Source organism: Podarcis bocagei (genome assembly GCF_964188305.1).
Source record: "Podarcis bocagei genome assembly, contig: HAP1_SCAFFOLD_119, whole genome shotgun sequence".
Lineage (NCBI taxonomy): Eukaryota > Metazoa > Chordata > Lepidosauria > Squamata > Lacertidae > Podarcis > Podarcis bocagei.
In genome coordinates, this window is record NW_027670313.1 from 169,610 (window position 1) to 197,425 (window position 27,816).

A 27,816-nucleotide genomic window follows, 5' to 3' on the forward strand; every position below is an offset into this window, starting at 1 on the left:
TTAGATGTTAATCAGCCAAAGGTCTGGTTAAAAAGGTGCGTATTAACAAGGATCCTAAAGCTATAGAATGAAGGGTTTATCCCCTGTATGAATTCTCTGATGCTTAGTGACAGCAGAGCTGTGACTGAAGCTCTTTCCACATTCCCCACACTGATAGGGTTTCTCCCCTGTATGAATTCTTTGATGGGAAGTGAGATTGGAGCTCTGATTGAAGCTCTTTCCACATTCCATGCACCGATAGGGTTTCTCCCCTGTATGAATTCTCTGATGCTTAGTGAGATTGGAGCTCCAACTGAAGCTCTTCCCACATTCCATGCACTGATAGGGTTTCTCCCCTGTATGAAGTTTCTGATGCTTAGTGACAGCAGAGCTGTGACTGAAGCTCTTTTCACATTCCCCACACTGATAGGGTTTCTCCCCTGTATGAATTCTTTGATGAGAAGTGAGATGGCAGCTCTTTCCACATTCCACACACTGATAGGGTTTCTCCCCTGTATGAATTCTCTGATGCTTAGTGAGATGGGAGCTCCAACTAAAGCTCTTCCCACATTCCACACACTGATAGGGTTTCTCCCCTGTATGAATTCTTTGATGGGAAGAGAGAGAGTAGCTCTGCCTGAAGCTCTTTCCACATTCCCCACACTGATAGGGTTTCTCCCCTGTATGAATTCTCTGATGGGAAGTGAGATCCGAGCTCTTCCTGAAGCTCTTTCCACATTCCCCACACTGATAGGGTTTCTCCCCTGTATGAATTCTTTGATGGAAAAAGAGAGAGGAGCTCTGACTGAAGCTCTTTCCACATTCCCCACACTGATAGGGTTTCTCCCCTGTATGACTTCTCTGATGCTTAGTGAGATGAGAGCTCGTCCTGACGCTCTTTCCACATTCCCCACACTGATAGGGTTTCTCCCCTGTATGAATTCTCTGATGGGAAGTGAGATCCGAGCTCTGCCTGAAGCTCTTTCCACATTCCCCACACTGATAGGGTTTCTCCCCTGTATGAGTTCTCTGATGCTTAGTGAGATGGGAGCTCCAATTAAAGCTCTTCCCACATTCCATGCACTGATAGGGTTTGTCTCCTGTATGAATTCTCTGATGCTTAGTGAGATTGGAGCTCCAACTAAAGCTCTTCCCACATTCCATGCACTGATAGGGTTTGTCTCCTGTATGAATTCTCTGGTGCTTAGTGAGATTGGAGCTCTGAGTGCAGCTGTCTCCACACTCCAAATTTTTGCATGGCTTCTCCTCGCTGGGGATTTTGTCGTGTTCACCTTTGTTCTCGATTTCCAATTCATCACAATCTGCAATGGAGACAAAAAGGGATTAGAGCCTCAGGAACAAATGAAGAAGAACTGAAGGGAGTTGCGTGTGTGTTCATTACCTTTGTGGTTTGTCATTAACCGAAATATTTCTTATTAGATTCTGATGGGTTGTTGAATGTTGCTTTTTTTATATACTGTATGTCCAGAGACCTGTTGCCGCCAAGAGGGCCATATGGAGTCCTGAAGGCTTCCGTTGTGCACCCGTGCTCCATGCCTCTCTGCCCTCCTTGGCTGGCTGAGCAGAGTAATCGCAGCGGCGAGAAGCGAATGCAGTGTGGGGTAATAAATGTCAGACTTGACTCAGCCTGTTTTGCTTATCTCCAAGTCTTTCTTCATGTAGTAAGACAGCTCATAAAATTCCTGGTGAGAGAGCACACATTTTCTCTCTCGCCTTCCGTCTGAGCAAACAACAGACTAACACACTCAGAGTAAAACCCTCCCGAATGTGTCTGTAACCACGCCTCAAGAAAGAGACGTCATTCAGAACGTCACTCAGATACTCTTTAACCCTGTAAGTTCTGAATCCCTTAACACCCCCTCTCGTCTTGCATCTTGAGGGAAACTGAGGACACCTATTTACAGACCTCTTTGAGTTCAACTCACCTCCCATTGCCTTTTGCCTCCCACTGGCATCTGTCCCAGGCAACTGTTGAACCCCTTCCACACTCCCAAAATCACACTGTGCGAAACCAACCCACGCACTGGTGACCTGAAACCTCTCAGGTGGAATCCCCTTTGTGGTGCGAGTTGACTGCCTGAGCACAATCTCAGGTGCTCCTCCTGACCCACTGGGATCAGCAAGTGTGTCTCCTAGCACAGAAGACTCCCCCTCTGATTTGCTGCGTCTTCGGGCCTTCTGCACTTGGCTAACAGGAGATGAAGGCTCACTCTTGGGTTCTCTCTTAACAGCCTGTGGAGAAACCCACCCCTGTGCTTGACCCTCTTCAGCAACCTGGTCTTCAGCAACAGGCTCCGCCTCTGTCTCTCCTTCCTCCCTTTCCTCCCCCTCAGAATCAGACAGACATTCTGAGAGAACATCAGGACCACCCCTAGGTTTTTGACCAACCACCCTGCTCACAGAACTCAGCATGCTTGCTGACCAGCAGCTTGGTCTGATCACCCTCTGGGTATGCAAACTTCCACCCATTTGTTGCAGGATCATACCCACAGAAGATCATTTCCTGGTACCTTGGACCACCTTCCTTCCGTTGAGCTGTTGGTATTGGCACTGACGCCCTGGAACCAAACGCATGGAAGAAATGCACCTGTGGCTTTTTCTTGTGCAACAGAAAAAATGGTGTGTCACCTACAGCGTAATTGTAGGACCTGTTAAAAACAAAGCTGGCAAATTTCCAAGCTTCACTCCAAAAGCTCTGAGGCAGCCCAGAGTCACACAGCAAAACCCTGACAGCTTCAGCCAGTGTTTCACTCCTGTGCTCTGCCACGCCTCTCTCTTGAGGAGACTTAGCATCCGTCACCTGGTGACAAATTCCCTTTTGCTTGAAAAAACTCCTTCAGAGCAGACCCAGTGAACTGTGACCCACGGTCGCTCTTGAACCCTTGCACTTTGGTGGAGAACCTTAGTTCCACCTCCACAACCCAATCCTGGATCAGTTGCGCCGCCTCCCCCTGTGTTCTGAGAGAGAAAGACCATCCGTTCTGAGAAAAATCATCTGTCACTGTCAGCACATACCTGGCTCCACCCAGACTCTTACACTCCATGGGACCTGCAAGGTCTGTGTGAACAAGTTCAAAAGGTTTTGTGGTTACCCTCTCCACCCCGGGATAACTGCACCTTTGGACCTTTCTGCATGCCCTGCACTCTAGGGATCTCTCACATGGTGTGATTCTGCAACCCTTAGTGCAGCTGAGCAACCTCTGAACATCTTCCAAACAAGCATGAGACATTCTCCTGTGCCATACATGAACACATGAATCATGGCTGGGAACACTAGCACACTGCGCCTGTGCTTTTCCGGCATTCCCCCCACCCTCCAGAGGAGTTTCCAGAACAAAGAGATTGTTCTTGCATTCCACGTTGACAAGTTGTTTCCCCCCTCTGAAAATGGAACAGGCATCATTTTCAAAGCAAACTTTGTACCCTTGCTTTACAAGAGCAGGTACAGATAACAGGCAACAATGCATCTCTGGCACAACGTAGCACTCCAGCTCCGCCTGCAAAAAGGAAACATAAACATTTGCAACGTTAGAAACTGGCTTTTGTGTCCCATTAGCAAATGTAACAGTTGTCCCAGCTGAAACAGCCCTGCAGTTCCGCAGCCCCCCAGCAGGTGGCGTTCCAATCAGGTGATGACTCGCTCCGGAATCCACCACCCACTGCACAGCTGTGTCCCTGCTGGAATTGTTTTTCAAAGTTGCCAGAGAAGCCGTGAGATGATAACAGTCTCCCTTCTCTGAGTCACGTCCTTCCTTCGCGTTCCCACGCTGGCCTCCTCTCCGAGACTGGTTCCCATGGGAAACGACCTTGGAGACATCCTGCCCGGCCTCTCTGCTCCTCTGTGGACAAGCCCTTTTCAAATGGCTGTTGGACCCACAGAGATAACACCGGTGAGTGGAAAAAGCCTGAACAGAGCTCTCATCTGGCTTGGCCCCCCCTCTGCAACCGGTGGAGCTCCCTGCGCCAGACCTGCGCTCTTTGACACGCCTTTCCTGTTCGTCCGATAAGTGTCCTGTCACGTACTGAAGAGTCATAGAATCATAGAATCATAGAATAATAGAGTTGGAAGAGACCACAAGGGCCATCGAGTCCAACCCCCTGCCAAGCAGGAAACACCATCAGAGCACTCCTGACATATGGTTGTCAAGCCTCTGCTTAAAGACCTCCAAAGTAGGAGACTCCACCACACTCCTTGGCAGCAAATTCCACTGTTGAACAGCTCTTACTGTCAGGAAGTTCTTCCTAATGTTTAGGTGGAATCTTCTTTCTTGTAGTTTGGCTCCATTGCTCCGTGTCCGCTTCTCTGGAGCAGCAGAAAACAACCTTTCTCCCTCCTCTATGTGACATCCTTTTATATATTTGAACATGGCTATCACATCACCCCTTAACCTCCTCTTCTCCAGGCTAAACATGCCCAGCTCCCTTAGCCGTTCCTCATAAGGCCTCGTTTCCAGGCCTTTGACCATTTTGGTTGCCCTCCTCTGGACACGTTCTAGTTTGTCAGTGTCCTTCTTGAATTGTGGTGCCCAGAGTCAAATCCTGTGGACTCATCGATTCCAAAGACAGACACAAATTGTCATAGCTTTTGTCCAGAGAGCTGAGCAAAATATAAACCTTCAGCTCCTCTGAAAAGTTGACATGCAACAGCCTCAACTCATTGAAAACAGAGAGCATCTCAGTAACATGCTGTCTGATGTTCCCACCGGGACGCAGCTTCATCTCAAACAAGCGCCTGGTGGTGTGGATCTTTGCACCAGCCGTGGTTCTGTGGTGCACCCTCTCAAGAGCTGTATAAGCCTCCTGAGCAGTGTCAAGCCCTTCAACCAAGGGTAGCTGGGAACCCTCCAAACTGAGCACTATTGCTCCCAGGGCCTTCTGGTTCTTCCTCTGCGATGCGTGAGCAGCCGCTATGTCTGCAGCCAATGCGCCTGCTGCAGCCGGTGGTAGTGGGGGCCCTTGGACCGCCTCCCACAGCCCCTTGGCTACCAGCCAGGCCTTCAGCTTCCTGCTCCATTCTTGCCAATTTTGTCCATTTAATTTTTCGAAGGGGACGGAATATGATTCCTGACTGTCTGCCATCTCCTCCCCCGGGGTTAAGCGTGCTCACGTCTGGCAGCAGCTTCCTCCGGCTTCCGGCAGATCAGCCCCTTCTCCCAGCGAGCTCCTTTCAGCCTCAGAAAGCTCTAGCTGGCCCCGGCATCTTCACAGCTGGCTCTCCCCCACACCTGGGACGTTGCTTCTGCAAAGGCTTCAAAGCGTTACAAAAGCTCCATAACCTGTCCAGAGACCTGTTGCCGCCGAGAGGGCCATATGGAGTCCTGCAGGCTTCCGTTGTGCACCCCTGCTCCATGCCTCTCTGCCCTCCTTGGCTGACTAATCGCAGCGGCGAGAAGCGAATGCAGTGTGGGGTAATAAATGTCAGACTTGACTCAGCCTGTTTTGCTTATCTCCAAGTCTTTCTTCGTGTAGTAAGACAGCTCATAAAATTCCTGGTGAGAGAGCACACATTTTCTCTCTCGCCTTCCGTCCGAGCAAACAACAGACTAACACACTCAGAGTAAAACCCTCCCGAATGTGTCTGTAACCACGCCTCAAGAAAGAGACGTCATTCAGAACGTCACTCAGAACTCTTTAACCCTGTAAGTTCTGAATCCCTTAACACTGTAGTGGTAAAATTGTGACCAAGCTGCGGGAGGCAGTGGAAGACAGGGGTGCCTGGCGTGCTCTGGTCCATGGGGTCACGAAGAGTCGGACATGACTAAACGACTAAACAACAACAACAAAATTGTGAAAGCCTTTTAGAAAAAAGTGCATTTCAGATGTTTGATGGCTCATAACACTACTTCTTTTGGAGTACAGTGGATGCTCGGGTTGCAAACATGATCTGTGTGGGAGACATGTTCACAACTCGCAGCATTCGCCACCAGCTGCGTTGCATCTGCGCATGCGTGGGTCGTAATTTGGTGGTTCTGCACATGTGCAAGCACTGAAACCTGGAAGTAACCCATTCCGGTACTTCTAGGTTCGGCTCAGTGCGCAACCCGAAAACACGCAACCTTAAGTAACAGTAACCCGAGGTACGATTGTCATACCATAATATTATATAGCAGTGGAAAGATAATTTAATCAAGAATGTAGCGCAACAAAGTTTGTTCAATTATCTGTATTCTATCAAAGGTTATAGACATATGACCAGAAAAGGGAAGCACAACTTGCTTAGGTTGACTTTAGTCAGTGTATTATGGGAATGCTATCAATTTGGTTGGTAGTTACCCAGAAAGAGATGTAAAATCGTACTATTAAGTGAACAAGGCTACAGGTATGAAGAAATTAGAAGGAAGATTGGGGGAAACTTAACCAAAGCTGGTCTATATTTTTGAGGAGGTATAAGAGACTCAGTCACTCCAAAATCAGACTGGTAAAGGCAGGAAAAGGTGCACAACAGCAAGTGATGATCGAAGAATGGAGAGACTGTGCCTGCATGACAGAAGAAAATCATTACATTCTTCATTAAATTATCTTTCTATTGATATGCTATTACTCCCAAAAAAGTGGTTTGGCTATTACTCCCAAAAAAGTTTCTATTTTATGCTATTGCTCCCAAAAAAGTGGTGTTATGAGGTATCAAAGCTCTGAAATACACTTTCTCCAAAAGGTTTCCACAATTTTGGCCACTAGTGTAAGTTGTTCATTTTAAAGTTAATGTACTTTTTATATGGGGACAGATTGTTATGATTAATGTTTCTGGTTTATATAAGTGTTGGAAGCCGCCCAGAGCAGCTGGGGCAACCCAGCCAGATGGGCAGAGTAAAAATTATTATTATTATTATTATTATTATTATTATTATTATTATTATTATCATCATCATCGTCATCATCATCATCATCATCATCACCACTGCTACTACTACCTGAGATTCAATAAGCCTGGCTCTTCTCTGGGATGGATTTTGTTTGGCCCAGTCTAGGCATCCCCTCCATCTCCAATGTCAGTCGTCTCTCTGGTCAACCCAAGACTGACAGCAGCAAAATCAAAAACAGAAAACTTGACAGAAGCTACTTTTCTTTCCACAAAACTCTGAAGCTAAGTAAAAAAAATTCCTTCCAGTAGCACCTTAGAGACCAACTGAGTTTGTTATTAGTATGAGCTTTCGTGTGCATGCACACTTCTTCAGATACCAACACTGAAGCTGACATTTAAGATGCCTGGGCAATTCAGACACCCAACCATGGTATAAAACGGCAGAACTGGAGGAAGATGGTTCACAGAAAAAATTGGAATTTGCTGTTCAAGGTTTATTGTGGGGGTGTTAGGTTCCCCGGTGTTGTATTGGGCGCTGCTGAGCTCTGTGGAAATGTATGTTTGTCACACAGAGGTGTTTTTTGAATTTCCAGGCAGATAGGACGATCCCACAGGGAGCCTTACCAAGAGAGGCCACGATCCCACGATTCTCCTCCATGACGTCCTTATGCAGAGCTCTCTGGTCAGGATCCAGCAATGCCCACTCCTCGTCCGTGAAACAAACAGCGACCTCTTCAAAGCACACTGGACCCTAAAAGAAAAAGGAAATGTCCTCTTCTGAGACAGCAGAAATATGATCTGCTACACAATGCTCTGTTCTTTCCTTCCTCTTAATTGCTGTGTTGTTTCGATAGGATTGCTTTCAATAGGATTGACGCTTTGACACGCATTCTGGAAACGTATGTCTAGATGCTTGGTTCTGGCCTTAAACTACCCAGATTCTGCCAACTTCAGACAGGGTTGATTGTCTTCCCAAACAGTGATGGGCAGGCAAGAAACCCCATAGATCTCTTGCACCAGGCATCTATAGAACTCCAGTTCCCTGCACAATTCCGACAGTGCAATGAACTCAGCCTCAGTAGAAGACAGCGCAATGAGACTTTGCTTCCGGGACTTCCACCCAACTAGAGATTCCCCAAACTTTATTACCATCCCAGATACGGACTTCCTGTCATCCAGATTCACCCCGTCGCTATCTGCCCTGCAAGTAAGCGCCGTCTCACCTGCAGCTGACAGCTTGAGACTGAAGTCCTTGGTATCCTGCAGGTAACGCAACACCTGCTTAATACCATGCCAGGCATTTACACTGGGCTTTTATGCTTCCCTACTGAGCAGATTGGTAGCAAAAGCAATGTCCGGCCTGCTCCAGTGGGGCAGATACAACAGACTACCCAGAGCTGACTGGAAGAGCTCAGCGTTCTTGCACTCAATGTGTTCTGCTAGCTGACTGTCTTTCACGTAGCTTCTCTCCATAGGTGCCCTAACCCCTGCTCAATGTTGCCTTTCTGACTAAGCAAGAAGCTTCCATCTTCAGTCCTGTCTATCTGAACACCTAAGTAGATCCTAAGTAGACTCTTCTTGAAACCTAGCTTCTCTAAGGCTTTAAGCCATAAATGGACTTGTGAAACTTCCATACAGTATTCGGCTCATTGCCCTCAAACGCTGAAGGAGGAAGCATGTACAGATCCTCCTGGAGCTCTGAGTTCAAATAGGCCACATCCACATCAAAGTGATACACCTGAAAACCTCTTTGTGCAGCAATCGCTAAGAGCCTGTGCAGAGTTTCACTTCTGGAAGTAGGAGCATATACCTCAGTATAATGCAGCCCCTTTTGCTGCGTGAACCCTCTGGCTACTAGCCTAGCCTTGTACTGTGGTTCCCCTGTTGCTGTGGGTTTAAGATGGTAAACCCAGCGGCTGCTCACGACCTATAGCATCTAGATCAAGGGAAGTAATAGTGCCACTGTATTCTGCTCTGGTCAGACCTCACCTGGAGTACTGTGTCCAGTTCTGGGCACCACAATTCAAGAAGGACACTGACAAACTGGAACGTGTCCAGAGGAGGGCAACCAAAATGGTCAAAGGCCTGGAAACGATGCCTTATGAGGAACGGCTAAGGGAGCTGGGCATGTTTAGCCTGGAGAAGAGGAGGTTAAGGGGTGATGTGATAGCCATGTTCAAATATATAAAAGGATGTCACATAGAGGAGGGAGAAAGGTTGTTTTCTGCTGCTCCAGAGAAGCGGACACGGAGCAATGGGTCCAAACTACAAGAAAGAAGATTCCACCTAAACATTAGGAAGAACGGCAGTGGAATTTGCTGCCAAGGAGTGTGGTGCAGTCTCCTTCTTTGGAGGTCTTTAAGCAGAGGCTTGACAACCATATGTCAGGAGTGCTCTGATGGTGTTTCCTGCTTGGCAGGGGGTTGGACTCGATGGCCCTTGTGGTCTCTTCCAACTCTATGATTCTATGATTCTATGATTCTATGACCTGTTTGCCCACTGGCAACGTTGTGAGGGAGAACACACCTAGAGACTCCATTGAGCTCATCTCCTTCTGCATTGCCTCATGCCATTTCCTGGCTTCTTCCTGAGGCAGTTTCTGAACACCCTCAAAACTCTCGGGTTCACACTGTGCCATTCCAACCCACACACTTGTGACTGCAAACCTGTCAGGAGGTTTACCTTTTGTTGTGCAAGCTGAACGTCTCAACCCAGTTTCAGGTAGCCCCTCAGACCCACTAGGACCAGCTAGAACGTCCTTGGCCTCAGAGAGCTCCCCCTCTGACTTACTGCGCTGTTTTGACTTCTCAGCTGAACCTGTGGGTGAGGAAGGAGCACTTCTCTGTTCAAGCTTCACAGCTTTAGGACAAGTTCTTCCCTCTACCTGCTCTGGGTCAGGACTCTGTGCCTCAGCAGCAGGTTCAACCTCTACCTCTTCCTCATCAGCAGAGTCAAGCAGACTCTCTGAAAGAACAGCCAGGGCCTTCTCGGCTGCAGCTCCAAACTGGTGGAATGCTCTGTCAAAAGAGACTAGGGCCCTGCGGGACCTGACATCTTTCCGCAGGGCCTGCAAGACAGAGTTGTTCCGCCAGGCCTTTGGTCAGGGCGCAGCCTGACTCCCTCCTCTGGCAACCTGCACATAATTCTGCTTAATTGGTTGCCATCAATTTGATTTAATTAATTTTTATAATGAAATATTTTTAGATTGTGTGATTATTTGACTGATTATTTGATTGTTGTTAGCCGCCCTGAGCCCGGCTTTGGCTGGGGAGGGCGGGATATAAATAAAATTTATTATTATTATTATTATTATTATTATTATTATTATTATTATTATTATTATTTATTCGTGTCCATCCATTCTACTCACAGAACTCAGCACTGCTGCTGAGCAGAATCCTGGACTGATTGCCTGTTGGATAGGCAAATCTCCACCCCTTGGTCCCTGGCTCATACCCACAGAAAATCATCTTTTGGGACCTAGGGCCACCCTTTCTGAGCTTGGCCTTTGGCACAATGACCCAGGTCTCGCAGCCTGAGTACAGCTGGGTTAAAGTGGTTCTGTTATGTCTTCTGTCAAGGTCATGCTGACTATAAGAAGAGGCCAGAAGGGGCCTGGGCTTCTCTCTCTCTCTCTCTCTCTCTCTCTCTCTCTCTCTCTATCCCTCCCTCTCTCTCTCTCTCTCTTCCTTCTGGTGTTCTGTACATAGTATGCTAAGTGTTGAGGTTTATACTTATTATAAGTTGTGGGAAATTTCAGTTAAGTTTGCTGCAACTGGATTTCTTATGGACAGGGCCAATCCTGAATGTTTTGGATTTGGGACCATTATGCTCATTTGTCTTCAGTAGCAGTAAAGCTCTGCTGGGTGAAATACAATTGCCTCTGGTCTATTTTGGGGGATCCTGCAACATCTTTACATTTTCACTCTGGTAACTATACATTGGAGTTCTGCCTGGATCAATACTGAGTAGAATTCCATGACAGGGTCTTCCTCCATGAAATCAGCTGCCAAAAGAGAAGGCCACTAGCTCCCCACCGCTTTCCAAGTCCCCTCTCTCTGGGGTTTCTGGCAAGTGATCCAACAGTGCACCAGTGTGCGGCCTGCCTTTGCTCCTCCATTGTCAGACGTCTCCGGGCTCAGAGAGACAAGCAGGGAGGGGGGCTTATGGCAGAAGGAGAGGGAGCCCCTGGTGGCTCCTCCTTCTCCTGACTCTCCTCTCGACCTTCCTCCCCCCACTCGTCTCCTTCCTCTTCTGCCTCCGATTCTGGACTGCATTCTGCCTCAGAGTCTCTCAGCTCACTAAGCCCTGTTACCCCTTCAGCTTCTGACACCTCCTCTTCCCAGACTTCTCCCTCTTCTCCCTTTCACTGCTCATCCTTCCTCCACCTCCACTCCTTGGGCTGAGACCTCTTCCCTTCCTGGATCCCCGGCTGCTTCCTCCCACCATTCCTCTGTGCCCAACCAGTCCATGACATTGCTCCATCCCTCAGCCTCTGTCCCCACAAGGCAGCTTCCCCTGACCTGATCTGGTTCCACAGCCGCTGCTTCCCTTCTGCTCCGATGAAAAGATGGATCAGGAGGTCTTGCTGGCATCATTCTGTCTCCTGAAAGAGAAAACAGGTAAGCAGGATGCCAGGCGTGCCCATGTCTCTCACAGGTGAAACAGGGCATCTCTATCTACAAATAGGCCTTTCAGAAAGCCTTACCTGCTGAGTGCATTTGGACATTTGTGCCCATTTCATATGTTAGTCATGCAGAAATACATCTCTTCTCCTCTGGACCCTTCCTCCCAACTCCCCCCCCCAAAAAAAAACTTGATGAAAAGAACCCAGAGATTATATGGGAAACCAACAGAATGAGACCAAATGGAGAAAAACCGCCTTCTTCCTTACCCAGTGGCCTCTCTTTGGTGTCCAACAGAGGCCTCTCTGCCTCACAGGAATCCATGTCCATTTCCTCAAAACAATCCTTTTCCTGAAAAAGCAACAAGGATTCAAAACAGAGAATGAATGACAAGAAATAGCAGAAAGATAATGGAAAAGTAAAAAACTTTAAGGCTAACATCATAAATCTAACACAGTATACAAAGTTCAAAACAAATTAAAATCTGGACAGACGGTAGTCCACTGGTATAATAATAATAATAATAATAATAATAATAATAATAATAATAATAATTTTTATTTGTACCCCACCCTCCCTGGCCGGAGCCAATCTTTTGGCGGCTAACATCATAAATCTAACACAGTATACGAAGAACATAAGAACAGACAATCGATTAATTAAAATAATTAAAATGCTTCTTAAAATTAGTTCAAAACAAATTAAAATCTGGACAGACGGCAGTCCACTGGTATAATAATAATAATAATAATAATAATAATAATAATAATAATAATAATTTATTTATACCCCGCCCATCTGGCTGGGTTTCCCCAGCCACTCTGGCTTCCAAAAGAATATTAAAATACTGTGATACATCAAACATTAAAAACTTCCCTAAACAGGGCTGCCTTCAGATGTCTTCTAAAAGTCTGGTAGTTGTTCTTCTCTTTGACATCTGGTGGGAGGGCGTTCCACAGGGAGGGCGCCACTACCAAGAAGGCCCTCTGCCTGGTTCCCTGTAACTTGGCTTCTCGCAGTGAGGGAACCGTCATAAGGCCATCGGTGCTGGACCTCAGTGTCCGGGTAGAACGATGGGGGTGGAGACGCACCTTCAGGTATACTGGACCCAGGCCGTTTAGGGCTTTAAAGGTCAGCACCAACACTTTGAATTGTGCTCGGAAACGTACTGGGAGCCAATGTAGGTCCCAGTGTTATATGGTCTCGGCAGCCGCTCCCAGTCACCAGTCTGGCTGCTGCATTCTGGATTAGTTGTAGTTTCCGGGTCACCTTCAAAGGTATCCCCACGTAGAGCACATTGAAGTAGTCCAAGCAGGAGATAACCAGAGCATGCACCACTCTGGCGAGGCGGTCCGCAGGCAGATAGGGTCTCAGCCTGCGTACCAGATGGAGCTGGTACACAGCTGCCCTGGACACGGATTTAACCTGTGCCTCCATGGACAGCTGTGAGTCCAAAATGACCGTTCTAATTCAACAGAACGGTTTCTAATTCAACAGAACGCAATAAAGAAGAGAACCCAAAATGAGAAAAAATATTTTTTTTTGGAAAAAATAAAAGAGGGTGAGAAGAAACTGAGAGTGAAACCAAAGTCACAAGAGATTCTGAGAGAAATAAAGTTATACCCAGTTCAATATATGAAGATGATGAATCAGGAAATAGAATGGAAAATTAAACAGATGAGACAAAGGACATTTGAATCGGCTAATAAATGTGGAAAACTGCTAGCTTGGCAAATGGAAAAAAGACAAAAACTTAACACTATTACTAACTTGGAAGTGGAAGGAAAGAACATTCAGAATCCAGTGGAAATTAGAAAATGCTTCCAGAGGTACTTTAAACAGTTATACAGACAAGGGCCACAGAAAGAGTTTGATTTAGACCAATTCTTGAAAACAAATGGATTACAAAAAATCTCTCAAGAAAACAAGTTAATGTTGAACTATAAAATAACAGAACAGGAGGTGGAAGGTGCCATTCAGAACATGCAGCTGGGCAAATCTCCAGGGCCAGATGGCTTAACCTCCAAATACTATAGATCCTTGAAGGACTGGATAATTCAACCACTAAAGGAGGTTTATAATGAAATCTTGGAGGGGGAAAAAGTGCCAGAGTCGTGGAAGGAAGCTTATATTACACTAATACCGAAAAATGAATCTGAAAAGACGCAACTTAAGAACTACCGACCCATATCCCTGCTTAATGTGGATTATAAAATTTTTGCAGACATTTTGGCTAAAAGGTTAAAGAAAGTATTAGTAGAAGAGATTCACAAAGACCAAGCTGGCTTTCTCCCAGGTAGACACTTGTCTGACAACACGAGGAATATAATTGACATTTTGGAGAAGTTGCAAGTGAATATGAACACTAAAGCAGTTTTAATTTTTGTAGATGCAGAGAAAGCCTTTGATAATATTTCTTGGAGCTTCATGAAGAAAAATCTTCAGGGGATGGGGGTTGGTCAAGGGTTTAAAAATGGTATAAGTGCAATATATTCAGAACAAAAAGCCAAACTAATAGTTAACAATGTGGTAACAGAGGAATTTAAGATAGAGAAAGGGACACGACAAGGCTGCCCAATTTCCCCATTGCTTAGAATCATAGAATCATAGAATCCTAGAATCCTAGAGTTGGAAGAGACCACAAGGGCCATCGAGTCCAACCCCCTGCCAAGCAGGAAACACCATCAGAGCACTCCTGACATATGGTTGTCAAGCCTCTGCTTAAAGACCTCCAAAGTAGGAGACTCCACCACACTCCTTGGCAGCAAATTCCACTGTCGAACAGCTCTTACTGTCAGGAAGTTCTTCCTAATGTTTAGGTGGAATCTTCTTTCTTGTAGTTTGGATCCATTGCTCCGTGTCCGCTTCTCTGGAGCAGCAGAAAACAACCTTTCTCCCTCCTCTATGTGACATCCTTTTATATATTGGAACATGGCTATCATATCACCCCTTAACCTCCTCTTCTCCAGGCTAAACATGCCCAGCTCCCTTAGCCGTTCCTCATAAGGCATCGTTTCCAGACCTTTGACCATTTTGGTTGCCCTCCTCTGGACACGTTCCAGTTTGTCAGTGTCCTTCTTGAATTGTGGTGCCCAGAACTGGACACAGTACTCCAGGTGTGGTCTGACCAGAGCAGAATACAGTGGCACTATTACTTCCCTTGATCTAGATGCTATACTCCTATTGATGCAGCCCAGAATTGCATTGGCTTTTTTAACTGCCGCGTCACACTGTTGGCTCATGTCAAGTTTGTGGTCAACCAAGACTCCTAGATCCTTTTCACATGTACTGCTCTCAAGCCAGGTGTCACCCATCTTGTATTTGTGCCTCTCATTTTTTTTGCCCAAGTGCAATACTTTACATTTCTCCCTGTTAAAATTCATTTTGTTTGTTTTTGCCCAGTTCTCTAATCTGTCAAGGTCGTTTTGAAGTGTGATCCTGTCCTCTGGGGTGTTAGCCACCCCTCCCAGTTTGGTGTCATCTGCAAATTTTATCAGGATGCCCTTGAGTCCATCATCCAAGTCGTTGATAAAGATGTTGAATAAGACCGGGCCCAAGACAGAACCCTGTGGCACCCCACTAGTCACTCTTCTCCAGGATGAAGAGGAACCATTGATGAGCACCCTTTGGGTTCGGTCAGTCAGCCAGTTACAAATCCACTGAGTGGTAGCAGAGTCAAGACCGCATTTTACCAGCTTCTTTACAAGAATATCATGGGGCACCTTGTCAAATGCCTTGCTGAAATCAAGGTAGGCTACATCCACTGCGTTCCCTTCATCTACCAGGCTTGTAATTCTGTCAAAAAACGAGATCAGGTTAGTCTGACATGACTTATTTTTCAGAAATCCATGCTGACTATTGGTGATCACAGCATTCCTTTCTAGGTGCTCACAGACTGTTTGCTTAATGATCTGCTCCAGAATCTTCCCTGGTATTGATGTCAGACTGACTGGGCGGTAATTATTTGGGTCCTCTCTTTTCCCCTTTTTGAAAATAGGGACAACATTTGCCCTCCTCCAATCTGCCGGGACTTCGCCTGTTCTCCAGGAATTCTCAAAGATGACTGCCAGTGGTTCTGAGATCACATCTGCCAGTTCTTTTAATACTCTTGGATGCAGTTCATCTGGCCCTGGAGACTTGAATACATCTAAACTAGCCAAATATTCTTGTACTATCTCCTTAGTTATTCTGGGCTGTGTTTCCTTTGCTGAATCATTTGCTCCAAATTCTTCAGGTCGGGCATTGTTTTCCTTATCGGAGAAGACTGAGGCAAAGAAGGCATTGAGGAGTTCAGCCCTTTCTGTGTCCCCTGTTTGCATTTCACCATCTTCTCCTCTGAGTGACCCCACTGTTTCTTTGTTCTTCCTTTTGCTACGGACATACCCATAAAAGCCTTTTTTGTTGCTTTTAACCTCTCTAGCAAGCCTGAGTTCATTCTGTGCTTTAGCTTTTCTGACTTTGTGTCTACATGTGCTGGCTATTTGTTTGAATTCCTCTTTGGTGGTTTCCCCCCTTTTCCATTTTTTGTACACATCCTTTTTTAATCTTAATTCAGTTAAAAGTTCTTTAGATAGCCACCCTGGCTTCTTAAGGCACCTTCCATGTTTCCGTCTCAATGGTATTGCCTGACGTTGTGCTTTTACTATCTCCCTCTTAACAAACTCCCAGCCATCATGAACTCCCTTTCCTTTTAGTATTGCTGTCCATGGGATCTCACCCAGCACTTCCCTAAGTTTTATGAAGTCGGCTTTCTTAAAGTCAAGAAATTGAGTCCTAGTATGCTTGGCTGCTCCTTTCCACTGTATAGTAAACTTCAGAAGAGCATGATCACTCACGCCTCATGATCCTTCCACTTCTACCCCACTAACCAGGTCATCAACATTGGTTAGGACCAGATCTAAAATGGCTGTTCCTCTTGTTGCTTCTCCCACTTTCTGGACAATGAAGTTGTCTGCAAGGCCAGTGAGGAATCTGTTTGACCTTATGCTCTTGGCTGAGTTTGACGTCCAACAAATATCCGGGTAATTGAAGTCCCCCATTACTACTATCTCCCTTCCTTTTGCATGCTTGGCCATCTGTTCCAGGAAGGCATCATCTATGTCCTCCGTTTGTCTTTAAATAGGTTTAAGTTCTTAGCGGTCATATGAACCCCCATGTATTTTACTTTCTTAACCAATGTTAAACCTGTCTCCTTCTGAAACCTTTCTTTCTCAATCGGTGTTAAATTTTTCTCGAGCACCTTAGTTTTTAACTTAGTGGATAAGAGCGGTAGTCTCGTAATCTGGGGAACCGGGTTCGCGTCTCCGCTCCTCCACATGCAGCTGCTGGGTGACCTTGGGCCAGTCACACTTCTTTGAAGTCTCTCAGCCCCACTCACCTCACAGAGTGTTTGTTGTGGGGGAGGAAGGGAAAGGAGAATGTTAGCCACTTTGAGACTCCTTAAAGGGAGTGAAAGGCGGGATATCAAATCCAAACTCTTCTTCTTTCTTCTTCAACTTAAATCCTGCCACATGTCCAAATTCTTGGATCAATTCTAAAACTCTTTTGGTACTAGATTCTGGTTCCTGTAACGTCAATACTAAGTCATCTGCAAAAGCTTTCAATTTGTACTGTTTGGCCCCGACCTGTATACCTTTAATCAGACGATCCCTTCTGATCATGTTTAGCAAAACCTCCAGGACCGAAATAAAAAGCTAGCAGGAAAGCAGTTGAAGAAGGAGCAAAAAGGGTTTTCTCTTGTGTGCTTGTGTTTCTTTGTGGCTGATTAGCTGTTTTCCCTATGCAAAGGTCAGAGGGGGCAGGGTTTCTGTTGAGGAAGGTGATCCATCTTTTAGATTTAGGGGAGCTAGTCTGAAACGTTTGTTGGGGGAGACCTAGGTTTTTTGTGGGGGAGTTATTTGTCCTGTCTGCACACTTTTTATGATGGAGGACCGCTGTAGCCACCCCCAACGACACATTCTCAAGATGGAGGGGGAGGGAACAGCTGCTGTCGCCTGCGGTTCCTGCGCAATGTTTGCCATCTTGCCAAAGGTTGCAGGCAGCTTTACCTGCAGCAATTGCATGTTGACTGCCCTCTTAAAAGACAAAGTCCAGAAACTGGAGGAAAGGGTAGCTACGCTCCAAAGAATTAGAGAGCTGGAGCTCTTCTTGGAAGCAACAGACCACACCGTCTCCATCAAGGAGGAGACAGGGGACTCCCCAGAGAAGGAGGCTAGTTCACCAACACAGGAGCCGGATATATGGAGAAACGTGACTCAAAGAAGTAGGAGGCCCAGGGTTCGTTCTGATTGTTTAGAATTACACAATCGCTTTGAGGTCCTCTCCCCTAGCATGGAAGACGAAGAGCAGACTCCATTTGAGGTTCTCTCCCTCATTTCTGTCGATCAGGTAAATGAAGATGAGCAGCAAAGTCAGTCCTCAGGGAATGTGCAGGCGACCTTGGAACGGACAGCTCATGGAAGAACCCCGACCAAACCTAAGAGGAGGCGTGTAGGGGTGATAGGGGATTCCCTACTGAGGGGAACAGAAGCAGTGATCTGTGGGCCTGACAAGATGTCTCGGGAAGTGTGCTGTCTCCCCGGGGCTAAGATCCAAGATGTAACTGAACGACTGCAAGGAATCATAAAACCCACGGACAAATACCCCTTCCTCTTGGTTCATGTGGGAACCAATGACACTGCAAGCAATAGCCTCCAGAAGATGAAAAGAGACTACGAGGCTCTCGGCAGGAAATTGAAGCAACTAAATGCACAAATTGTCATCTCATCTCTCCTCCCAGTTGAACGACGTGGCCCAGGGAGAGAGGGGAAAATAGTGGAAGTGAACAGCTGGCTTCGCAGATGGTGTAAACAGGAACGGTTTGGATTCTTAGATCACGGACTGCAGTTTCTTGAAGATGGACTTCTGGCAAGTGATGGGCTGCACCTCACAACAGTTGGGAGAAATGTTTTTGCCAAAAATCTCAGAAACCTCATCAGGAGGGCTTTAAACTGACTAATGTGGGGGAGGGAGACAGTGCTCCTGAAGGTAGGAGCCTATCAATTGATGAAGATGATCATCCAAATGTCATAGACCAAATGGAGCAAACAGCACGCAGACCTAGTGGTGGGAGGAAAAAATCCTTAAATAAGAGACACGGGGGAATGATTAATGGACTTCAATGTCTGTACACTAATGCGCAAAGCATGGGAAATAAACAAGATGAGCTTGAGCTCTTGGTACAGCAAACTAAATATGACATAATAGGCATCACTGAAACCTGGTGGGATAAGTCCCACGATTGGAATGTAATAATGGGGGGATACAATCTATTTCAGAGAAACAGACCAGACAAGAAAGGAGGAGGAGTGGCGTTATATGTCAGGGATGTGTATACCTGTGAAGAGATCCAAGATTTAGAACATCAAAGCCAAAGTGAGAGCATTTGGGTCAAAATTAAGGGAGAGAAGAATAACAGGGACCTCATTGTGGGAGTTTACTATAGATCCCCAAGCCAAACGGAGGACATAGATGATGCCTTCCTGGAACAGATGGCCAAGCATGCAAAAGGAAGGGAGATAGTAGTAATGGGGGACTTCAATTACCCGGATATTTGTTGGACGTCAAACTCAGCCAAGAGCATAAGGTCAAACAGATTCCTCACTGGCCTTGCAGACAACTTCATTGTCCAGAAAGTGGGAGAAGCAACAAGAGGAACAGCCATTTTAGATCTGGTCCTAACCAATGTTGATGACCTGGTTAGTGGGGTAGAAGTGGAAGGATCATGAGGCGTGAGTGATCATGCTCTTCTGAAGTTTACTATACAGTGGAAAGGAGCAGCCAAGCATACTAGGACTCAATTTCTTGACTTTAAGAAAGCCGACTTCATAAAACTTAGGGAAGTGCTGGGTGAGATCCCATGGACAGCAATACTAAAAGGAAAGGGAGTTCATGATGGCTGGGAGTTTGTTAAGAGGGAGATAGTAAAAGCACAACGTCAGGCAATACCATTGAGACGGAAACATGGAAGGTGCCTTAAGAAGCCAGGGTGGCTATCTAAAGAACTTTTAACTGAATTAAGATTAAAAAAGGATGTGTACAAAAAATGGAAAAGGGGGGAAACCACCAAAGAGGAATTCAAACAAATAGCCAGCACATGTAGACACAAAGTCAGAAAAGCTAAAGCACAGAATGAACTCAGGCTTGCTAGAGAGGTTAAAAGCAACAAAAAAGGCTTTTATGGGTATGTCCGTAGCAAAAGGAAGAACAAAGAAACAGTGGGGTCACTCAGAGGAGAAGATGGTGAAATGCAAACAGGGGACACAGAAAGGGCTGAACTCCTCAATGCCTTCTTTGCCTCAGTCTTCTCCGATAAGGAAAACAATGCCCGACCTGAAGAATTTGGAGCAAATGATTCAGCAAAGGAAACACAGCCCAGAATAACTAAGGAGATAGTACAAGAATATTTGGCTATTTAGATGTATTCAAGTCTCCAGGGCCAGATGAACTGCATCCAAGAGTATTAAAAGAACTGGCAGATGTGATCTCAGAACCACTGGCAGTCATCTTTGAGAATTCCTGGAGAACAGGCGAAGTCCCGGCAGACTGGAGGAGGGCAAATGTTGTCCCTATTTTCAAAAAGGGGAAAAGAGAGGACCCAAATATTTACCGCCCAGTCAGTCTGACATCAATACCAGGGAAGATTCTGGAGCAGATCATTAAGCAAACAGTCTGTGAGCACCTAGAAAGGAATGCTGTGATCACCAATAGTCAGCATGGATTTCTGAAAAATAAGTCATGTCAGACTAACCTGATCTCGTTTTTTGACAGAATTACAAGCCTGGTAGATGAAGGGAACGCAGTGGATGTAGCCTACCTTGATTTCAGCAAGGCATTTGACAAGGTGCCCCATGATATTCTTGTAAAGAAGCTGGTAAAATGCGGTCTTGACTCTGCTACCACTCAGTGGATTTGTAACTGGCTGACTGACCGAACCCAAAGGGTGCTCATCAATGGTTCCTCTTCATCCTGGAGAAGAGTGACTAGTGGGGTGCCACAGGGTTCTGTCTTGGGCCCGGTCTTATTCAACATCTTTATCAACGACTTGGATGATGGACTCAAGGGCATCCTGATAAAATTTGCAGATGACACCAAACTGGGAGGGGTGGCTAACACCCCAGAGGACAGGATCACACTTCAAAACGACCTTGACAGATTAGAGAACTGGGCAAAAACAAACAAAATGAATTTTAACAGGGAGAAATGTAAAGTATTGCACTTGGGCAAAAAAAATGAGAGGCACAAATACAAGATGGGTGACACCTGGCTTGAGAGCAGTACATGTGAAAAGGATCTAGGAGTCTTGGTTGACCACAAACTTGACATGAGCCAACAGTGTGACGCGGCAGTTAAAAAAGCCAATGCAATTCTGGGCTGCATCAATAGGAGTATAGCATCTAGATCAAGGGAAGTAATAGTGCCACTGTATTCTGCTCTGGTCAGACCACACCTGGAGTACTGTGTCCAGTTCTGGGCACCACAATTCAAGAAGGACACTGACAAACTGGAACGTGTCCAGAGGAGGGCAACCAAAATGGTCAAAGGTCTGGAAACGATGCCTTATGAGGAACGGCTAAGGGAGCTGGGCATGTTTAGCCTGGAGAAGAGGAGGTTAAGGGGTGATATGATAGCCATGTTCAAATATATAAAAGGATGTCACATAGAGGAGGGAGAAAGGTTGTTTTCTGCTGCTCCAGAGAAGCGGACACAGAGCAATGGATCCAAACTACAAGAAAGAAGATTCCACCTAAACATTAGGAAGAACTTCCTGACAGTAAGAGCTGTTCGACAGTGGAATTTGCTGCCAAGGAGTGTGGTGGAGTCTCCTACTTTGGAGGTCTTTAAGCAGAGGCTTGACAACCATATGTCAGGAGTGCTCTGATGGTGTTTCCTGCTTGGCAGGGGGTTGGACTCGATGGCCCTTGTGGTCTCTTCCAACTCTATGATTCTATGATTCTATGAAAGACAACTATGAGAAATGTTGGTCAGAAGTCAAAAAGGATCTAGAGATATGGTCAAATTTGAAGCTTTTCTTGTTAGGTAGAATTGCTGCTATAAAGATGAATGTACTGCCAAGAATGTTATTTTTGTTTCAATCATTGCAAATTCTGGAAAAATGGACTGTTTCAAGAAGTGGCAGAGAGACATTTCTAGATTTGTTTGGCAGGGCAAGAAGCCTAGAATAAAATTTAAAATTTTAACCGATGTAAAGGAAAGAGGTGGATTTGCCCTGCCAGACCTTAAACTTTATTACGAATCAGCAGCATTTCGCTGGTTGAAAGAATGGCTACTTCTTGAGAACACAGACATTTTGGATTTAGAAGGTTTTAATAATGTCTTTGGGTGGCATGCATATTTGTGGTATGACAAGGTTAAAGCACATAAAGCATTTAAAAACCATATTGTCAGAAAAGCATTGTTAAATGTCTGGATAAGGTATAAGGACTTACTTGAAAATAAAACCCCAAGATGGTTGTCACCGATGGAGGCGAAGGCTCAGAAAAAGCTCAATATGGAGGTCAAATGGCCGAAATATTGGGAAATTTTGGAACAAGAAGGAGACAAATTGAAATTGCAGAGCTTTGAGAAATTAAAAGACAAAGTGCAAGACTGGCTTCACTATTATCAAATAAAGGAGGCCTACAATTTGGACAAAAAAATTGGTTTCCAGGTGGAAAAATCAAAATTAGAAACAGAACTGTGAGAACCCAAAACTAAGATTTTGTCAAAGATGTATAACTTGCTGTTGAAATGGAATACTCAGGATGAAACGGTGAAATCTGCTATGATTAAATGGGCACAAGATGTTGGCCATAACATTATGTTTGCTGACTGGGAACAGTTGTGGACCACAGGTATGAAATTTACGGCATGCAATGCCCTAAGAGAGAATATTATGAAAATGATATACAGGTGGTACATGACACCAGTCAAGCTTGCAAAAATCTATCACTTGCCCGATAATAAATGTTGGAAATGTAAAGAAAACGAAGGTACATTCTTTCACCTTCGGTTGACATTCCCAATGATTAAGGCTTTCTGGGAGATGATCTATAATGAAATGAAAAAGGTATTTAAATATACCTTTCTAAAGAAACCAGAGGCCTTTCTGCTGGGCATAGTCGGCCAATTGGTGCCAAAGAAGGATAGAACTTTCTTTATGTATGCCACAACAGCAGCAAGAATACTTATTGCAAAGTACTGGAAGACACAAGATCTACCCACTCTGGAAGAAAGGCAGATGAAGATGATGGACTATATGGAACTGGTGGAAATGACTGACAGAATCCGAGACCAGGGAGAAGAGTCAATGGAAGAAGATTGGAAAAAGTTTAAAGACTATTTACAGAAATATTGCAAAATTGATGAATGTTAGAACGATGTTGGTTAGAAACTAAGTGGTTTTTAGCAGTAATGTTATGAACATGAAAAAATGGATCATTAATAGGTAAAAATTTAAGGTTACAATAAACTATGATTAAAGACTAGGATATACAAAGAGGGGAGGGATTTGTTGAATTAACAAACTGAACTGGAATACAAAAAAGGGAGGCGTGAGGAAGTCTGGGAAATAAGCAAATGAAAGACAAGTAATGGAAAGAATGAATTGTTTTTAACCATTTTTATTTTGTATTTTTCTTTTTTCACTTTGTAATATCTGGAAAATCTTAATAAATATCTTATATATATATAAAAAAATGACTCCCAGGCTGCACACCTGGTCCTTCAGGGGCACAGTTACCCCATTCAGGACCAGGGAATCCTGCACACCTGCCTGTCTCCTGTCCCCCAGAAACAGTACTTCTGTCTTGTCAGGATTCAATCTCAATCTGTTAGCCGCCATCCAACCTCCAACCAACTGCCTCCAGACACTCACGCAGGACCGTCACCGCCTTCACTGGATCTGATTTGAGAGGTAGAGCTGGGTATCATCTGCATACTGATGGACACCCAGCCCAAACCCCCTGATGATCTCTCCCAGCGGCTTCATGTAGATGTTGAAAAGCATGGGAGAGAGGACAGAACCCTGAGGCACCCCACAAGTGAGAGCCCAGGGGTCTGAACACTCATCCCCCCCCCACCACTTTCTGAACACGGCCCAGGAGGAAGGAGCGGAACCACTGTATAACAGTGCCCCCAGCTCCCAGCCCCTCAAGACGGTCCAGAAGGATGTTATGGTCGATGGTATCAAACGCCGCTGAGAGATCCAGCAGAACTAGGAAACAGCTCTCACCTTTGTCCCTAGCCCGCCGGAGATCATCAACCAGTGCGACCAAGGCAGTTTCAGTCCCGTGATGAGGCCTGAATCCCGACTGGAAGGGATCCAAATGGTCCGCTTCTTCCAGGCGTGCCTGGAGTTGTTCAGCAACCGCTCGCTCAATCACCTTGCCCAGGAATGGAAGATTTGAGACTGGGCGATAGTTGGCCATCGTGGCCGCATCTAAAGATGGTTTTTTAAGAAGCGGTTTAATAACCGCCTCTTTCAGCGGGTCTGGGAAGGCTCCCTCACGGAGGGAAGCATTCACCACCCCACGAAGCCCATCGCCCAGCCCTTCCCGGCTAGCTTTTATAAGCCAGGATGGGCAAGGATCCAGGAGACAGGTGGTTGGTTTCACTCGTCCAAGCAGCCTGTCCACATCCTCGGAGGTAACAGATTGGAATTGATCCCACGCAATTTGACTAGACAGGACTCTAGCACTCTCCCGCCCCGGCCCTGCTCCCATGGTGGCGTCTACCTCTTCCCGAATCTGAGCGACTTTATCTGCAAAAAACTTTGCAAAATCATTGCAGGAGATCATGTGGCCCGTACTGGGCCCAGATGTAGCAGGTGGTTCCGCTAAATTGCGGACCACCTAAGAAAGTCTCCTGCTGCTGTTTTCTACAGATGCAATAGAGGCAGTGAAGAAAGTCTTCTTCGCCGTCGCTACCGCCACTTGGTAGGCTCGACATTGAGCTCTAACCTGTGTCCGGTCAGCTTCAGAATGCGTCATCCGCCACCGGCGCTCTAGCCGTCTCAACAATTGTTTCATTGCCCTCAGATCCGTGGAAAAACCATGGGGCTGTCCAGGCTCCATGCAATCGGAGAGGGCGCTTCGGAGCCAAACAGTCAATAGCCCTGGTTAACTCCACATTCCAGTGGGACACCAGGGAATCAGCTGAAAGGCCATCAACATGGGATAAAGCATCCCCTACCACTCTCTGGAAACCAGTTGCATCCATTAAGTGGCGGGGGCGGACCATCCGAATCGGTCCCACCTCCCTGCATAGGGGAAGGGTCGCGGAGAAGTCAAGTTGCACCAGGAAGTGATCTGACCATGGCACTTCTTTCGTTTCGCTTTTACTTAGTGTCAGATCACCAACATCCATAGAGGTAAACACCAGGTCCAAGGCATGTCCGCGGCTATGGGTTGGGCCAGACTTATTCAGGGACAGCCCCATGGAGGCCATACTTCCCACCAAGTCCCGAGCGGCCCCTTGTAAGGTCGTGTCGGCATGGATGTTAAAATCCCCCAGGACAACCAAACTAGGTGTCTCCAGGAGAACATCCGCCACGACCTGAAGCAGCTCGGACAGGGAATCCTTGGTGCAGCGGGGAGGTCGGTACAGCAAAAGGAATCCTGTACTGCCCCTATTGCCCAACTTCCAGAACATGCACTCAGAGAACTGGGTCTTCCCAATAGGATGCCTGGTGCAAACTAATGACTTCCTAAAAATCACTGCAACCCCCCCCTCCCCGCCCACATGACCTGGGTTGCTGTGCGTAAGAGAAACCTGGTGGACAAGCAGCGGCAAGGACAGGCCCATCTGCTTCATCCAACCAAGTCTCTGTTACACATGCCAGGTCAAGTCCTCCATCCACTGCTTATTCTTTTACTGAAAGAAAATAATCATACTGAACCCTCAACAAAGGCCTGGCGGAACAGCTCTGTCTTGCATGCTCTGAGGAAAGATGTCAAATCCCACAGTGCCCTGGTCTCTTGTGAGAGAGCGTTCCACCAGGACGGAGCCACATCCGAAAAGGCCCTGGCTCTGGTCAAGATAGTATCCAGAGGAAAGTCTCTCTCACCTGCTTCCTCTCCTCTGCCTGACTCAGGAGGAAACCTTCGGCCAGGGCCACCGCCTGGGAACTGGTCTCTGCTCCACAGTCCCTCACCCAGCTCTCCATCTCCGGAGGAAGGACAGCCAGGAACTGCTCCAAGATCACCAGGTCCAGCATCTCAGCTTTCGTGTGCCTTTCTGGCTTCAGCCATTGGTGGCAAAAGTGGTAGAGTCGGCTGCAAACCTCTCGGGGTCCTTTGGCCTCCTGGCAGCAGAACTGCCTCAACTGCTGGCTCTGCACCTCTGAGCGGAGGGTGCCCTCCTCACCCAGGATCTTCTGCACAGGGTTTTTTCCAGAATCCCCCACTGCTCCCAGTTTGGTTGGCATGGCCTCTTCCTGCTTCAGGGCCAGCTGGGTCTTGCTCATCCATCTGGGCTCTCAGGAAGCCTCAGAGAGATCAGAAGGAAGCCTTTGGTCTTCTGCCAAGTTCTGTCCGTCTGAATGAGAAGCTCTAGCAAATCCTAGAAAGCAAATACATTGTTCTGTTACAGAATTTGTAGGTCAGTAGAAGAAACAGATCCCTGAACAAGCATGGATGAGTCTTGCCAGGAATCAGGACTGGACGGGACCAGAGCCCAAACCGTGAGATACCTTTTTGAAAAGAAAGAGGAGGAGGAAGGGGAGAAGAAGTGAGTCTCCAGCCCTCTAGCAATGCAGAATGTGGAGGCAACTGAAGGGATTTCTGGGAGATGAGTCAGCCTGGTTGCTCCTGCCTTCCAGTCAATGCATGAAATCAGAACTGACTGACAAGGGAGTCATTTGAAAAATGGATGCTTGGCTCTAGTGGGGGTCCTCACTTGGGGGTCCTCAGGAGTTGTTCTCCCCCCACCCTCACTTCTGGGCACATTTCCCCCCTGCTTCTGTCTCCTTTTCTTGCACTTGGACTCTCTGCCGCTCTCAAGACAGACTCCTGGGGTGGGGTCCCTTTTTCTTTCTCTTGAGGGCCAGGAATGTATCTAGTCAACCCCCTGAGGGCCAAGTGGACGGGGCCAAAGACATCTCCTTTGAAATTTAGGCAGCTAATTTATTATTATTATTCTCTTAGATGGCTTAACACACGCACAGCCCTTGATGCCAAGGTCCCTGGAGGCTCAGGGAGTAGCAGCGCCCATTTCCGGCTGCTTTGCCAGCAACAATCCCTTTGGGAGAGAGAGGATGTGGTCCTGGGATGCCCTGCTCTGGGTGCGAGGGGATTGCTGCAGTGGCCTCCGTGGGGAGCTGCCCTGGGAGACACTGGGAAACTGGTCCCCAATGCAGCAGCCAGATGATGGGCTGGGATCCCTCTCTTTACTCCTCTCCTTTCTCTCCCACCTTTTTTTTGGGGGGGGGGCTAGTCCACCTCCTCATCCAGCTTTGGAAAACCATTTGCACATGTTTCCTCTGTTGTGCAGTGATGCTGAGCGACGTCACACCGAGTTAAAGTCCCAGGGACTCCTTTGTTTAAAGAAGGGAGATCTTTTCTGAATGGGGGGGGGGCGGAGGGTCAAATAAGTTTGGGATCCTCTGCTCTGCAGGAAGGAGAGCGTGGCAGACCTGGCCCCTCCCTGGCAGGACCCTCTCATCCCTGACTTGGGGTCCGTCCCCCCGCTCTCTCCTTCCCTGACCTTCCTCCTGGGGAATCTGGCAAAAAGCTCTGGCTCTCAGCCCCGGGGCTCCTTCCTCCTCTGGGTAGCAGGAGCATATGGGGGGGTCGTTGCACCCCTGACCCTCTCCTCCCTGACTTGCCCCCCCGCAGGAGCAGATCAGGGCCCCCCGCCCCCCACTGCAGCCCTGGGACCCCCACCAGATCCCAGAGAGAGAGGAGACTCACCAGATCCCAGAGAGAGAGAGGAGACTCACCAGATCCCAGAGAGAGAGGAGACTCACCAGATCCCAGAGAGAGAGGAGACTCACCAGATCCCAGAGAGAGAGAGGAGACTCACCAGATCCCAGAGAGAGAGGAGACTCACCAGATCCCAGAGAGAGAGAGGAGACTCACCAGATCCCAGAGAGAGAGAGGAGACTCACCAGATCCCAGAGAGAGAGGAGACTCACCAGATCCCAGAGAGAGAGAGAGAGGAGACTCACCAGATCCCAGAGAGAGACACCCAAGCAGGGAAGCACTGGGGAGGGAGGGGCCTTGGCTCTGGAGGACCTGCCCCCCCCGCCCGCTTCCTGTCCTCTCTAGGAAGGCAGCTCGGTTCCCTTTAACCCTTGCAGTGCCGAGTCCCCCAGCTCAGACCTCTCTCGCTTGGCAAAACCTCAGATTCTTC

The 27,816-nt window shown here is 47.0% G+C and overlaps 1 protein-coding gene and 1 long non-coding RNA gene across 2 annotated transcripts in view; one reads left to right on the forward strand and one right to left on the reverse strand.

Annotated features, from left to right (window-relative positions):
• LOC308579526 (uncharacterized protein) lies at positions 1–27,386 on the reverse strand (the record flags this gene model as incomplete). The annotated part of the gene is made up of 7 exons (XM_081214093.1): positions 27,348–27,386; positions 25,532–26,025; positions 11,697–11,778; positions 11,326–11,408; positions 7,427–7,553; positions 393–1,301; positions 1–23 (listed from the first exon to the last, which is right to left on the reverse strand). Exons 2-7 carry the CDS (start codon positions 25,928–25,930, stop codon positions 1–3), a joined length of 1,623 nt encoding a protein of 540 aa, XP_081070219.1. The 5' UTR covers positions 25,931–26,025; positions 27,348–27,386.
• The window catches only part of LOC308579523, a 42,176-nt gene that overhangs the window by 2,753 nt on the left and 11,607 nt on the right, over positions 1–27,816 (forward strand). The gene's annotated exons all lie outside the window — the stretch shown is intronic.